General features: G+C 42.4%; 1 protein-coding gene across 2 annotated transcripts in view; it reads right to left on the bottom strand.

Moving 5' to 3' along the window:
• Positions 1 to 4,115: 4,115 nt before the first annotated feature.
• FBXO42 (F-box protein 42) overlaps positions 4,116 to 15,459 on the bottom strand; it is a 79,096-nt gene continuing 67,752 nt past the window's right edge. Inside the window, exons 5-10 of one of the 2 annotated variants that reach the window (XM_039842108.1) lie at positions 9,624 to 9,777; positions 8,683 to 8,793; positions 7,286 to 7,382; positions 6,751 to 6,807; positions 5,994 to 6,110; positions 4,116 to 5,492 (exon numbers count right to left, since the gene is read on the bottom strand). In XM_039842108.1, the coding sequence (XP_039698042.1) occupies positions 4,377 to 5,492; positions 5,994 to 6,110; positions 6,751 to 6,807; positions 7,286 to 7,382; positions 8,683 to 8,793; positions 9,624 to 9,777 (1,652 nt within the window). In that variant the 3' untranslated portion in view covers positions 4,116 to 4,376. The remainder of the gene's footprint in view (positions 5,493 to 5,993; positions 6,111 to 6,750; positions 6,808 to 7,285; positions 7,383 to 8,682; positions 8,794 to 9,623; positions 9,778 to 15,459) is intronic. The other variant, XM_039842109.1, reaches the window with a different exon arrangement.

Genomic DNA, 15,459 nt, shown 5'->3' with positions numbered 1-15,459 from the left:
CTACTTACTGCTCTTGAAGGGCGAAAACCTGAGGCTCTCATGACATCTAGATGACAACCCAGACAACTGCAGGCACACACAACCCTTAGCATGGGCATGCTCTTGACAACTTACACAGAGCCCAGCCTTTTCCTTCAAGGGCTAATTATAATAGCCGCCCTTTCTTGAGCACCTACTATGTGCCAGGCACTGTGCTAGTGCTTTTCACATCCAACTTCAATTAATCCTCAACATCCTGTAAGATAGAAATGACATTTATGCATGAGGAAACTTATATCAAGGTTGAGTAGTAAGTAGGGGAGGCCAGGCCGCTGGAGCTTCAGGCTTGAGTTCTCAACCACCACTTGCTATGCTGTTTCAAGACCCCCGAGCCTGTGTCCTCATCTTTGCTTAGGAGGCCAGCAAAGATGTAGGCATCGTCCTGGCCCCTGGGCCTCTGCTCTGAGCTCCTCTCTCGGGTCCTCACAGCAGGGTGGCACTGAGGCTCTGGAATATTGAGTCCTTCAACCATGACGCAGAGAGCTGCTTAGTATTAAATGGCGTGGTCCTCAGGGAAGGCTGGGCAGGTCCTCTCCTCCACCCGAAACACAACCCTCCTCGACAAGAGCTGCTCTGCTTCCAACTTCAAACTCCAGCCCCAACTGCTTTCCATCACAGTTTTCTTTTCTACTAATGAAACAGGTAAGGCAATTCTGTCCATTTTGTTTTATTTGTTAAATTGCTAAAAAGTCATCAGGGGAAAACATTAACAAAAAATGAAATTGACAGAGAATTAAATATCAATAAAATCAAATCCACTTTTCATTCCTACACCGTTATGCGCCTAACATGATCACCTCAGGGTAAGCCACCCGGGACCCCTGAGCTGCATGGGAAACAACACTCACAGCACCAGCTTTGCCAGGGCACACTGGTGTGTGCTGACAGGAACCCTGGTTGGCGGGAGGGGAGCAGAGCAAGGAGAGTGAGTACAGATAGAAGCAACACCTTGGGGTTGCTCTCATTTGACATTGACCATGGCGAGAGGGAGCCACTTACTGGTGACCATGCAAAACATGCCTTCTGCAGTCTGTGGGGAGGCTGCACAGGACCCAGGCCTCACAATTGAGCTTCCTCCCCACTGACTTGTGCGCTGGTAAGAGACTACAGATAATGCAAAGCAGAGCACATCGCCATGCCAGGATCACCACAAGGACAAAGACAGACAGACAACCCGACCAGGAATTTCACTTTTCAGGGGAAGGAAAGAAGCAAAGCAGAAAAAACCCAGGAAGTAGAGGGCAAGGGAAGCAACCCTTTGTTCTCCATCAGCTGATGGCTTTCTGTCCTCCAAAGTCAAGGCTTCTTAAGTCGGTTTTCTTTCTTTCTCTTCTTTATTTTAAAGAGTTCCAACGGTTCCTAGGATAGTTCATGGTTTTCAGCTTTTGATATAAAACTTGAACATTAAAATCAAAATCAATCTGCAGTGGATGGGGAGGAAAGTAAGCCTAGTTTTATTGCCTTACAACTAAATTTACGCTCCTTTTGACACTGTATCTGTGCTCCCAAAATGTGGGGTGCGGTAGGGACTGTGGAGCCCACCACCCAAGTGTAGAATAAGGGCGGAAATATAAACAAAAATACAGAACCCTCTCTGCTGCTCAGGCTGCAAAATGAGAAACAGGAAGTTCTATCCAAGAGAATAGAAACTAAAATTCTCACTTGAGATCAATGAGGTGGCCCAGTGAAGTCAATATGACATGGGGGCTCTCAAAGGCACACTTGCAGGAACGGAAGGGGTTAAAGCTTCAAGTAGAAACGAAACATATTTTAAATACTTAAATACTGATAAATATTTGCTTTAGGTGCTCCTGAGGGTTAAAAAAAATATTTTGTCTCATTTTTCTCAGTGAATTTTAAGACAAAATTGGCATCATGTCAAAACCGGAGTTGTGATAAAATCTGATCTGACTGAAGCATCCATGGCGCTGTGGACCGTCACCTCAGCTGAGACCCCTGAAGCTCTGCTGCACGTGAGGCTTCACAAGGGCCTGAGAGACAGTCAGCTCGACTGTGCTGAGTCGCTGTCCCTAGGTACACACCCACTGTGCCCAGAGCCGCCCAGACCAAAACCATCTGCTGCAGACGAGTGGTGTGGGCAACACGGGTGCTGGGGAGCCCCGAGGAGCCAGTTACGTTCTAAAGGAATCAGCTCTGCTCCCTGCCTACTTGGGGAAAGCGGAAGAAATCAACCAGTTAATAGGTGACTTAGGAAGGCCACAGGACAGAGGGAAAGATTACAGGCTGAGATTCTGCACTTTCAGCCTTCCACATACTTCCTATTTAAATGGGAACTGAGTCTGGAGGCACTGTCCACGCACAAATGCAATGTCATAAACAAGGTTCAGAAACAGCAATGATGCCAAAATTGCTCATCTCCTAGGCTAGCTTTCTCTGGTGAATACGGACCCCACGTGATCTAACAGTCTTTGCCAAAGGGCTGGCAGCAGCCCCAGAGCAGGGAGTCTGGAAAGCTAAATGCTGAGCTCTGAGCAGCTGGACACCATAGTAGGTAGGCACACGGCAGTTTCCTCGTCTAAGGGGGCACATAGAGCTGTTTCTGGAACACGCATCCCTCCCCGTGAGCTGGCCCCTTCCTGGGCTTGGCACCAGGCGGGGCTTTCCCACTAAGACCACACTGTAAAAGCTAATGGATTCGGGAAAGGACTCGACATGATGTAACAGGAGAAAACATACTTATCAGACAGACTGCTGAGTGCTGGCCAAAAGCCAGGACCCAGGGCCAGCTGCAGCAGGCCTGTGCTTGGGAAATGCTAACAAGAAAAAAAGGGAGTATGGGGATTGGAAATGCAATGTTTTGAAATTTAAATCCTAAAGGCAAAATAAAAATCCTCTTTCCATTGATGGGAAATCACCAAAAATCCACATTTAAGTGGTTCAGGGTGTCCAGCCCATGGTTTTAGGTCTTGGTAACTTCTAACTTCCTATATCAACCAGAAAAATGCTCTAGTTGGTTGTACTTTATCTCAGAAATGACATGAAAGTAAAAACCGAAGGCTTGTTCGGGTGACACGCGAATAAGACAATCACAAACGAGCTGCTCCCAAGGTCAGCCATGTATCGAAGAGGCCAAGCATATGATACTTAACCCAATCGCCAGTTAATAGCCAGGCAGAAAGAAGCGTGTCATAACAAGGGCAAACACAATTTCTAGAAGGAACTATTACTGGGATTCCTACTCAGGACCAATTTCCGCATTTTACAAATATGGATGGGTGTTCCCAATGTGCTTTACAAGTAAAAAGTCGCCCAGAAGGAAAAAAGAAACACGTCATCTTTTGATGCTTCAAGGGTTTCTCATGATACTGGCATCTTGGAATTCCCTACTGGCCCCTTAGTGAAACCAGAGAAAGTATTCCAGAAATATTTCTAAGAGATTTCTCTGGGCACCTGAGCTTTATAAAATAAACAAAAAATGAGGAAGGTTTAGGGCTTTAAAAAACCTGCATAAGCCCCGTTGCCCCCCCCAAAAAAAAGAAAAAGAAAAAGAAAAGAAAGGCAGCCTCCGAAGATCAAGTTTAACGGGAAGGAAAAGGACAACAAATGTGGTTTTTGGCAACTTGCAACCAAGCACGACTGTCAGAAAATTCCACAATCAGATACTGAAATGTTTTCTGAGACAAGGAAGGAGCATTCAAAAGACCAATGGACACTAGGTGGACCGGTGTCACTGCATACACGTTATTTCACGATGATCCTGGCACATAAACGTGGAACAAAATCCCTTGTTGGGTAACTGTCCTCAGTCACAAAGGGCAGAACAGGAGTGGGCACAGGGCACTAGAGCAAGAAGTTTTCATAGGTCCTCTGTGGTTTCGTGAGAAGGGGAAGAACAGTTCCCATAGGTTACTTTTACCCTGCCAGCACCTGAAGCACGCGAATCTGAAACCTCTGCTTGTGCACCTTACACGTGCCCTTTCTTTTTCTAAGTCTGAGAAGGCCGCGTAAAGATTTACAGGGGGCTCCTCAGTTTCTGTAGGAAAGTTCGGATATTAGTCTGTTCCCTAAATTCTTGGTCTAGTTACCAGCAAAGTAGAAAAAGGCAGCACACCCTCTGCTAAAACACAGCAACAATTTTATCTGAACCAGGACAGAGATCTCTCCCTCTTTGTAAACAGAGTTGGCTAATATAATATATATTTATATATAATTTTTTCTTAATGGACATTTGATCTGCAGTGAGTGAGGTTGGGAATTGGGGTTTTGGTTTACGGGAGTAATTTTGTCCTTTGTTTTCCCAATTCTCAGTCCAAATGCTTGCACGCTGGAAAATTCCAAATTAAAAGCCACAGAAAGGGAAAGGGGTTTAGAACACATTATCTCTTTGCTCGCACAAAGTACAAGGCATTTGTTTTTGGATAGTACTTCACATTCTGTTTCTTGTCCATGAGTCCTCCAAACACGATGAGTTCGCCCCTGCCTTGCACCACTGTGTGCAGGCTGGTTTCGGGAGGTCCGACCACAGAACTGCTGTTAAATACTTTCCATTTGACCCGCCCCTTCTCCTTGGTGTCTTTAATGTCCAGCACGTACATCTGCATGGGCTTACAGTTCATACTCTGGTACAGGGGTTTCCCAACGTTTAGGGACTGTGGAGGGTGGTGGCCCAGGCGGCGGGCAATGGGAGGTAAGGAATGTCCGTCTCCTTGGGCAGGTCCTGGCCGCGGAACAGGCACAGTTTCTCCACTGCTCAGGTTCTGGCTCCCAGGGGAGCCTGGAGAAGACCCCAGAGGAGGACTCAGTGCTGCAGAGGCCGAGGGGCCTTTTGAGGACATCGCTTTGATGGCTTCTAGGCTCCGACGCAGGGCACCTGGGGAGACGGCTCCTGCAAGGGCACTGGCCACATGTGGTGGGGTATGCACCCCATTTGTCTGTTCGGGAAGGTGTCTCGTACCTCCCCCAGCTGTCCTGTTGTCTACGCCATCCACATGATTGGTATTGGAAGCAGGTTTCAGATCCCAATTCAGATCTATTGATCCTAATCTCAGATCTTTCTGATCTGGTAGTGACCCTCGTCGAGGGGCCAAAGAAAGTCCCATTTTTAGGTCATATCCTTCAGTGGTAGATGGAGTGCTAGGAGATATGGCCTGTACTGGGCTGTCCAAGGAAGAGCCACCTACAGCTACTGTTCCGGGAGATAAACTCCCGCCATTGAGAATGGGAGAGCCATCTCCTCTGGCTGGGGAAAGGCTCCCTTCCCGGGAACTGGAGGGGGTCTGCCTCTGAGCTCTGGGTCTCAGTGTTCCCCAGCGGCCGTTAACACACGGAGCTTCATCCATACTCCTTACTGGAGACTGCGAGCGGTACTCCCGGGTTTCGGGAACCAGGGCTGGAGGAGTGGCACTGATAGGTGATGGGCGAGAGTTCAAACTGGGGCTGAGTGGGGCTCTCCCACTGGGAGCCTGGCTGAAGACCACGACACACTGCCCCACCTGGAAGACAAAAGGCCTGTGCTCAATTCTGATCATTCATTCAACTATCGAACATTTTACTATGAGCATCTGGGATGTGCCAGGCATCATGTAGGTACAGAGATGAAAATAATGTAGTCTGCTTTTTAGGCTAGAATGGGAGAGAGACATGGGAGCAATTTGTTGCTATAGTGCTATCATCAGACATGTGCTATCATTAGAATTATGTCCACAGAAGAGCGATAGAGAGGAGGAAGGAATCTTGGGAGATCCTGGGCAAAACTTTATAGACAAAGACATGCTTAAAGCTAGGACTTAAAGGATGGGTGGGGCCCACTAAGTTTTCTCTTCTAGGGATTCACATATGTGAGAAATGCCCAAGAACTACGGTTAATGTCCACCTATTTTGTGACATCAAGGCGTTTTCAATTTCCATACAAATCTGCATGGAAATCTGACAAGTTAATTTGGTTTTATGGTTTAGGACCTCTCCTCCTGCTGGCCTGTGAGTTCCCTGCTTACCCGGCAAGCCGGATGGCACCACAGTTCTGGGGCCCCATGATCTTCATTTTCTACTTTGAGTGGCTGCCAGGCCCAGGGACCTGCATGCATGTGCAACAACCAAGCATCCTTGAACAACTGTAAGAGAAGGACCAACAATAGGACTCAGGTGTTGTTCATGTTACAAAGGACACAAAGAGCTGGAATCTCAAAACTGCATTGCCTGGTCTAGCAGCCTTTGGTTATTCATTCATTCATTCATGCCTTCATTCATTCACATATTACCACTGGCCGGGCACATGGAATTGTGCTTGTGACCCATGAATCAATTTTAAGTGGTTTTGAATTTTCGCCTGTGGTTTTAATGCATGTATGTGTATGTGGCAGGGTAGACAGGGGAAAGATAATACATATCCATAACTTTCTGAATATGCATTCTTAAAATAAATTCCATATAAACTCCAGTAGCTATCAACCTGCTTTTCTGTTTCACTCCTTAAGAAAATGAGAGCAGCAAACCTCAGAGCCTAAAGAGGAAGTGGGAGTGGGAAAAAATATAAATATTCAAGAGATGAATGTCTCTGATTAAAAGCACCCTATGCCCCCAAAAAAGAGTGGATAAAAAGGCCAAAAAATACAAGGCTATATACCCACATGGAAAAGGTACCCTCTAAAGAAAATGCCACAGAAATGGTCCCATACGGTCTTACAAGACAGGGGAAGCAAGTTGTGAACGCTTAGCAGCATGTGCATGGAATGCCACACCAGCAATACTCACAGCATTGGGACCACCACACCCTCCAAGGATTAAGATGGTTGCATCATCTATGACAATCTGGGAAGAGGAAGAAATTTAAAATACACCTATAAAGACACAGGCATCTGACCTCCTATGCTTCAGTCATACATAAAAATAGCCTACCCAGATCCCAAATGAGAGTATTCTAGTTACCATAAACTCTCCATTCTCCCGTGTCAATTCTGATCCCTGTGAATAAATTACTGATGATTCACTTGAATAGATGTATTCTTTGTTGATCAAATATTAATATGAGAGTGCCAACCATATAAAATACAGGGTTCTCTTAAGACATGAAACAGCAAAGTAAATGCTTTGGAGAGAGGCATAATATAAAGCCACTAAAAAAAAATATAACTCATTAGAAGTTGAAAAGTAAATACCAGCGAAAATAATGATAAGTTCTCTTTTGGCTTATGCATGTTGGCATCTTACCTGACTTCCTCCTCCCTCTCCCATCCTAACTGAAAGATGCTACAGTGTTTGCTGAATAGTTATTTTAATTCCTGAGCACCTGAGATTGGCCACCTCGAGGATGAGGACTGGGGCCAGAGATGTTTGGCTTGGACCATGCCCACTGCTCGAGGTCAAGGACCCAGACATCATTGCTCCTGTGAAATAAAGACATAAGAATGAAGGAGTTGGGAGCTACCAAGGACCACAAGAGCTGAAATAAATGAAGTTTACATTTATAAAGATGCCCCATGAAGTACTACACTCATAGTACTTGAACTATATTTTTCTTTCGCTTCTTTCCTTGGAATCCATCTCGAGACTTTCAAACCTTTGCTCTTTCCACTGACTTATAGGCCTTGCTTGTTTGAGTCATGTCTGTAGTCACACACTAATACGTAAAGCAAGAGTTAACTGGTGATAACGAGAAATAGCTACTGGCCAAGATATACTCTTTCAAAAGCAAAAGCCGCAAGGAAAAAAAAACTACTCAAAAGGCAGTTCTATCGTCCAGGAGATAATGATTTGATTCTGGCTACAAAAGTAATCTGACAATGGCTAATGAGAGCTGCAGTTTTATTAAGGACGAACTGGCACCTCCAACTCTCAAGGGATCAGTATGGCAAGGACAGATTCCTAGTTGGCAGTCTCTATTTTATGATCCTCTCTGTAAGGTCATTTATTCACACATAGGAACACAGGAATAAGAGCTCCTAAGAGCTCACATAGTCCCTTCTACAGCTGTTTTAAAATAGGAAGACAGAGAATGCCCTAAGGGAGAACAGGGTTGGGTCTGGAGTGGTGTTACTGCTGACAGCTCATCAACTTCCATTTCAGAGCACAAGGGAAGTGATCACTGCTGCTGCTACTGCCGAATGAGATAAACAGTGATTCTCATGGACGGCTCTGGCTCTTGACTCTGGCCTGAGCTGGCCTATGTGGCCAGAGGTGGAGAGGACAGTGGGTATGGAGAACAGCTTCACAGAAATGTGTCAGACCTCACAGTTTTCTTGCTCCTATCTACTCCCCCAACCTGTCCCATTTGGAGAGTGAGCCATTTCCACCCAGTCTGTCAATCTACCTCTCTTTTTCTCCAAAAGGCACGAGCTGGGTCAAAAAGGAAAGCAAGTAAAAGCACTCTGTTTCTTGGAAGGTGGTCTTCTGTAGGCACAACAGAAGTAGAAACAGACAAGGAAGAGGCTCCATCAGAATCTGATCCCACTGAATAGAACCACACACCGAACAAAAAGAGACTATGGAGCCCTCATTCTATGGAGCAAGTTTATCAACTTATTGGTCTGTGACTAGGGGATCAAATTATGGAATGACAGGGTGAGATAATTACTTGGATTAATCAGAACTATGTTCAGGAATACTGACCCCGACTAGTTCACTTTTCTGAATGGTTATTCCCAGGAGTATTTACCTTCAGGTTGACGGCAAACCAAATATACTTACATTTGCCGGGATCCTAAGGAGCCACCAAAGACAATCATTTTATCGTCTATCACACAGGAGGAATGGCCAGCCATGGGAGGTGGCCCATGGGTTGTCACAATGCAGTTCCACCTAATAAAAAAAGACAGGAGGAAACTAAGAAGTCGGCACTATCTGCTTCTGGTCTTACATGTTTAAGTGGACAACAATAAGTAGGCATCCATTTATTTTAAATGACAATCCTATCACCTTCAGTAGAGATACTGTTAGGATAATAAGTGGAGGAAGGCATAAGGTATTTATGCCTTTCCTATAAAACTTCTAAAGCTGTGTTCACTTTCAAGTCCTCAGCATGTATGTATGGCTTGGAGGTAGAGTGGAGAGACGAGAAGACAATGACAAGAGTCTCCATCATGGATCCTTTGCTGCTTCAGCCTAATCTGCTGAAGGGGCACCACCGGCTGCTTATTTCTACAGTCCTGATCAATAGCAGCTGCCAAGAGCCTTGTACTAAGCAGTCCGTTATATGGTACAGGGATTGTGGTCATTTTTCATGTTTGAAAAACAATCAGAAGTCAGTCGTGGGGACATAGATAGCAGGGACATACGTAGCAGGGAGTAAGAAATCATCTGGATCCAGAGCACCCCTGGGGAATTAGTAGCCAAAGCTGAAGAGCTCTCTGTTCTTCAACTGGTTCATTCATTTTTCTTGGAAGAGGAATAAATCTCTTCCACTTTTTCTCTTTGGAATAAGGGTTCTTAACGTCAGGTTTTAAGGGGATCCTGAAAACCCTCTGACACTGTAGGCAAAATCTGTGCATATGTAAATTTTTCTCTGGGAAAAGACTCTATAGCTTTCATCAAATTCTCAAGGAGATTTCTGGATACAAAAAGAAGATAAGGAATCCATTCACTTCATATTTTTTATTCCAGATTGAAACTATCCCATCTTCGTGGCTTACCAGTTTTTAGAGGGCGAGTAAGTGTGTATTTCATCAAAGAATCTCTCTGGTTGGTGTAGGGGATAAGGGCTTGGCCTTGTCCAGCCACCAAACAGCACCAGCAGGTCCTTGTACACGACCAGAGTTGCTCCAGCTTTCGGGGAAGGATAGGACCCTGGGAGAAGCCAATAACAGCGTGGTTAGGATTCAGGGTCTCACAACGAGCCACAGGTAGGTGGTCTGGAAGACTGACAAAATGGGAACCAATACTACAAATCATAAGGGAAGCAGGGAGACAAAACTGGGTTTGCAGGTCTGAGAGAAAACCATCACCAATTAATACATCTTTTATAGTTAAAACAGAGAAACTTGAGTTAAATTTGGCTTATGCCGGAAAACTTTAGAGATAACAAATGTCCCACAGGAGCATGGTTTTTCAAAGCTTTTGGTCTTGGAAACAATTGCTATTTCTCTTGATCTCTTACTCTACATGCCACCTTTAGTTTGCTCAAGACCAAAGTACTTTGTCTCAATATCCAGGTGTCAGTAAATACTAGAACATTAAAAAGAATTTGCTGTTGTTGTTAAAGCTGCAGGATCCATTTTTTCCACAGGAAATCTTAAGCAGAAGGAACCCCAATAGCATATTAACCTGATAGCAGTTGAGGTGCTCCAACTGCTGGGGAAAACAGCTCGGCTTCCCCTTTCAGCTTCGAGGGATTATGGGAATACAGTTTGGAAAGCCCTGCTTGGACTGCTTTAATGGTGTCAATTACAAGGTCTTGAGGTTGAAAAGGTGGAGTAGAGGACTGTTCTCCTTGGGATCCAACTTAAGAGTAACTTCACATGACTTACTGAGGAGGTACCAGTCTTCAGAATGTGGAGTGAACATCTAAAAACTTTCTGTGGCATCAGCTATTTTCAATATTTTCCTAATAAAACAGGCATCAACCCAACAGGATCTCACCACAGAAATGAGTCTTCTCCAGAAACAGTTCTCATGTCAATAGCAGCGCTGTGACATTGGCTGAGGTGTTCCATGAATTAGTTTTTGCTATTCTCGTATCTCATAGGAACTATGACTAAAGGAGCTAGCTACTCATGATCTGTTGTCCTTTCGTAGAGTCTCGTGATTTCTGGCCCCAAACTTTGCTTTCCTAGGAGGAAGCCCCCTGGCCCAACTAGAAAACCTAACTAATGTAAGGGTCTAGTTAAAATGTTAGTGTTAGCCACAGATGATTTAATTTGTGAAATATCGAGCAAAGCTTCAAGTTCTTGCTACCCTGGAACTCTTAAGTATTGTGAAAAAGTTGGAAAAAGCAAATATGTAACAAACTTCAGCAGAGTAGTAATTTAAAACCCTTCCAGACTGAAATTTGGATTTCAGATACTAGAAATCCTGGCTTTTGAAATCAAATGTATAAAGTAAATCAGCAGACCAAAGGTCCCCAAAATAGCAAAACCATGGAAGCAAAAATAGAATTTTCAACGTAAATTGGGCAATTTGTATCAAAAAAATTAAGTGCATATGCTTTGAATCAGCAATTTCATTTCCAAGGATTAATCTAATGAGATATCTGGGCAAATCAAAAAAGAAATAGCTACAAGGATGCTCATTTGCAGTGTTTAAACAGGGAATATCCATATAAAACAACACTATGTGGCAATTAAAAATAATGTGGTTCTTTATTTGTCCTGTAAAAAGTGATAAACATGGAATAACCATAATAGTTGATGGGCACTATGCTCCTGGCACTGTTCTAAGGGCTTTACACATAATTCACTTAATCCTTACGAGAAACCTAAGAAGTAGGCTCCACTGTAATTCTCACTGACTGGATTAAGAAACTGAGGCACAGAGTGGTTAATTCTCCCAAGGTCACACATCCAACTAGTGTCAGAGAAGGAATGTGATTCCATGCAAACTGAGCTCACTTAAAATAACCTACTTTCCTATATGTGTTCATTACATATAAAAGACAATCTAAAAGGTCAATAAATATTTGATTTCTGAATGGTAAGATTAGAGATGCTTTTCATTTTCTTCTTTATAAAAGACTTTGTATTGGCTGAACTTTGCAAAAAGTGATATTTGATCATTGTGATCGGGAAAAAACAAAGCTATTTTGGTTGTTAAAAATGAGAAATACGAATTCAATGCAACTCTTTTCCGGCATTTCACCCAAACTCACTCCATTTGATGAAGGCCTCTGTGAGAAGCTACATAAAGTAGATTCTCAATCCCTTATTCAAAATTCCAAATCCTCAGCTCTGAAAACTCATTTTTTTCAAAGCTTATTTGGACACAAAATTTGACGTGAAATGTCAAGTTAAGTATTCATATGTGTTGCTGTAGAAGTATTAGTAAAGATGATTACAGGGTGCTGGTCCAGACTCCACCAGAGGTACTATAAAGGCATTTGCATTATATTCCCATTCTAAACTCTGAAAAATTCTGAATTCCAAAGCACAATTAGCTACAAGGGCTTCACATAAGGACCTATGGTTAAGACCACAGGCTCTGAGCAGCCTGCCTGGGGTGAGATCCCAGCCCTAAAACTCAGGCCAGTTATCAGATCTCTCCCTGCCTCAGTTTCCATACCTATAAAATGAAATAACAACAGCATCTGCCTCATAGAGTGGTTGTGAAGGTTAAATGAGTTAAATCACGTAATGCACTCAGAACGGTGCCTGGTATTGTTATTATTATTGTTAACGTAAATTAATATAAAATTAGTGCGAAATTAATATGGTTAATTAGCCACAGACATCGGACAGTACTGCTACCTACATGGCACAGGTTATGAGAACAGAATTGAACTGGTGGACATATTTAACCACTAGTATATGGTCAGAGTATTCCTGGCAGAAATAACTATTTAGCTCAAGAAAGCACAACAGAAATAAAATTGTAACTGACAGTAGATGGTATAAAAGAGAAGTCACCCCAAGTCCCAGGAAGGTAAATCAAATATATCAAATGTGATTTGGAAACAAAAAACAACAGTTAACATAACACTAGTTTGGGTTTGCTCTTTCATGTGTACTGTTTCTTGTAACATATTTTAAAACAAATGATCAATACTTTATGAAGCAATGTTCATCAGTTCTGGGTTCAAAGAGATTACAAATATAGTATAAGAATACATACCTCTTAAGGGGAAAAACTATTCACAGAATTAAAAAGAGTGTTGGTAAAACGTGACACAAACTCAAACCTGAGGAAAGAGTACACTTTAGATCTTCACTGTTCGACACAGTCACCATTAGCCACACGCTGCTTGTGGCTACCAAACTGGAAAGCACAGATACAGAACATTTCCATCATCACAGAAAGTGCTACTGGACAGAACTACTTTAGACAAAGCATTTTAAATTCATAAACTGTGCCTATGTTTAGGGGGGTAAGGGGTAGGTGGTAGAAATGAATGGGTGACTTGAGTTTTAAGAGAAATTACGATTACTGCTACTGATAACTATTATTACTGCTACTAATGATGACTAATGTTTATTGAGCATTTACTATATGCTGGGCACCTTTCTAAGGGCTTTGCATGTAGTAACTAATTTAATCCATCCCAAACTCCTAGTTTTATTCCCGTTTTATAGATGAGAATACTGAAGCACAGCTCATTTAAATAACTTGCCCAAGGTCACAGAACTATTAAGTGGCGAGCAAGGATTACAATCCACTTAAGTCTCTTGTAAAATTCATTCTCTTAATCTTTATACTGGACTGTTCTTCATACATACAGATACATTCCTTTTCAGTAGTTGCCACAAACAAGTCAGACACCTTAAAAGGTCTGAGTGTTTCAAAGCTGAGAAAGCTCTTCCTTAAATCTTAATTAGGTAAGCCACAGACCTAGAGTGACAGAGAGATAAGTAAACTGAACAGGACCTCTTAGGACCTCTTTTTCTCCACAAGGCTCTGCAATAGGACCCTTTACTTGTTTTCCGGACTCTCCAAGGAAAGGTAAGTTGGAGACAATGACAATGATAAATCAATCTTTAAGGATTATTTTAGGAAAAGGCTTTACTAAATGACTTCTCAAATATCTTGGTATTTTAGAAAGCCAAAATCTCTCCCTCTACTTATGCCAAGGAGTGGCAGAACTCCCTCATCCAGCATTTCCAAGGTGTTTTATGTCACGAATGGAAGATTTAATTTCAGCATCTTACTTAAATATCTCCACAACTATGTAGGGTCATACAAAAGTTAATCATGCTCCTCCACCTCAATCTGTAAGGAATGTGAGAAAAAAATTATCATATAAGAACAAATGAAGAGGGAAGGAAGGAGGACACAGAATTCAACCTACAACCCCTATACAGTTAGTTCAGCAACAAGAGGGCAAAGATGTGGGTGCATCAAATTACATTACTTATTGCAAATCAGATACTTTTAAATTCTTGTTACTTTAGATCAATACTGTGATTTAATTCATTTCCAAAAATCTCCATGTTCTATATTCTGAAGTTGTCTAAAGCAGAGGGTCTTTAACTCTCTTAATTATCTTAATGCAAGGTCCATAACTCAAATGAATTACATTTATGGTAAGGTCAGAGACTGCAGAGGTCAATGAACTTTGGCAGTTTCTATATCTTAAACAGTCTCTTTAGCCAAGTGTAGTTCTAGAAAGCGAACAATAAATCTTTACTAGAATTTTGAAAAAAAACAAGAAAACTTATATTCAAATTACACACCTTTATTGTTTTAAAGTTCTAAGGAAAGCAAGGTATTTAAATGCCTTTTACTTATAAACTCCCAGTACTTAGAAACTTTCTTAAAAAAAAAAAAAGACATCGCCATACATTACTAGACAAGGGAAACAACTTAGGGAACATCCCCAGATAAAACGTCAGGTCCTAAAGTTTGAATTGCATCTATTTGCACACAGTTCTTTCCATATGGTGGCTAGAATATCACAGCTGTTTAACCAAGTTGTATTAAAACGCACCCATATACTACATTAGGGACTGACCGATTCATTGGAAATCTTGTACAAAATAGGGTATTCTGACAGCAGTTGACTCACCAAGGACAAAATGTGCCCACATCAAACTTGGACAGACATGTTACTTGAGCCTGTTCCCCTAGAGTCAATGGCTCTCATAGGCTTCACTCCCCAAACACACCAAATCCTAATCACACAGCAGATAGGATCAATGGAGCAAATTTCAAAACAAGGCACAAGCCAAAAAAGGCAGCTGTGGGAAACTCGATATCAGATAGGCACCCTATACACAGAACTAACATTCTCTAAAATTGCTAATTGGTTCAGATGTTTCCCAAGGCTCTTATGAATCAGAAGAAAATTTCACATGTGAAAGGCAGTGGTAGAATTACGAGGCATTCTTGTTTACTTCTGCAACGATGGTAAAACAGCGAAGCGATTACAAATTCTGGTTTGGTTTCGATGCCACCTTCCCACAACTGCAGTTTCTACTCACATGGAACCTAGGACTGGAAGAGCAGCTCAACTGTTTGATACAAGATAAAACAAGCACCTGCTTTATTGGGGATGCCTGTATTTTACGCATGACTAAAAATTATCTTTGCATCTCCATACTAAGATCATTATTTATCAATATTATCATTTATTATTAAGGTGTTATAGGTACCATTCCCCATAGCTATAGTTCTTAAACTTTAGCTGCGTCAGGAGTAGCTGGTGGTCTTCTTACAATACAAACTGCTGGCCCCTACTTCTGAGCTTCCTATTTAGAAGGATGGGGTGGGGTCTGAGAAACTGCATTTCTAACGAGCTCCCAGGTGATTTGGGTACTAGACGTTAAGAATCATGTTGTAGAGAGTTAACTAACCCTTGAGTTAAATAAACCTGCTAGACAATAC

Source organism: Pteropus medius, unplaced genomic scaffold, assembly GCF_902729225.1.
Source record: "Pteropus medius unplaced genomic scaffold, Ma_sr-lr_union100, whole genome shotgun sequence".
Taxonomy (NCBI): Eukaryota; Metazoa; Chordata; class Mammalia; order Chiroptera; family Pteropodidae; genus Pteropus; species Pteropus medius.
The sequence above is the reverse complement of the archived record's forward strand: the minus strand, read 5'-3'. Positions and strand labels throughout refer to the sequence as shown.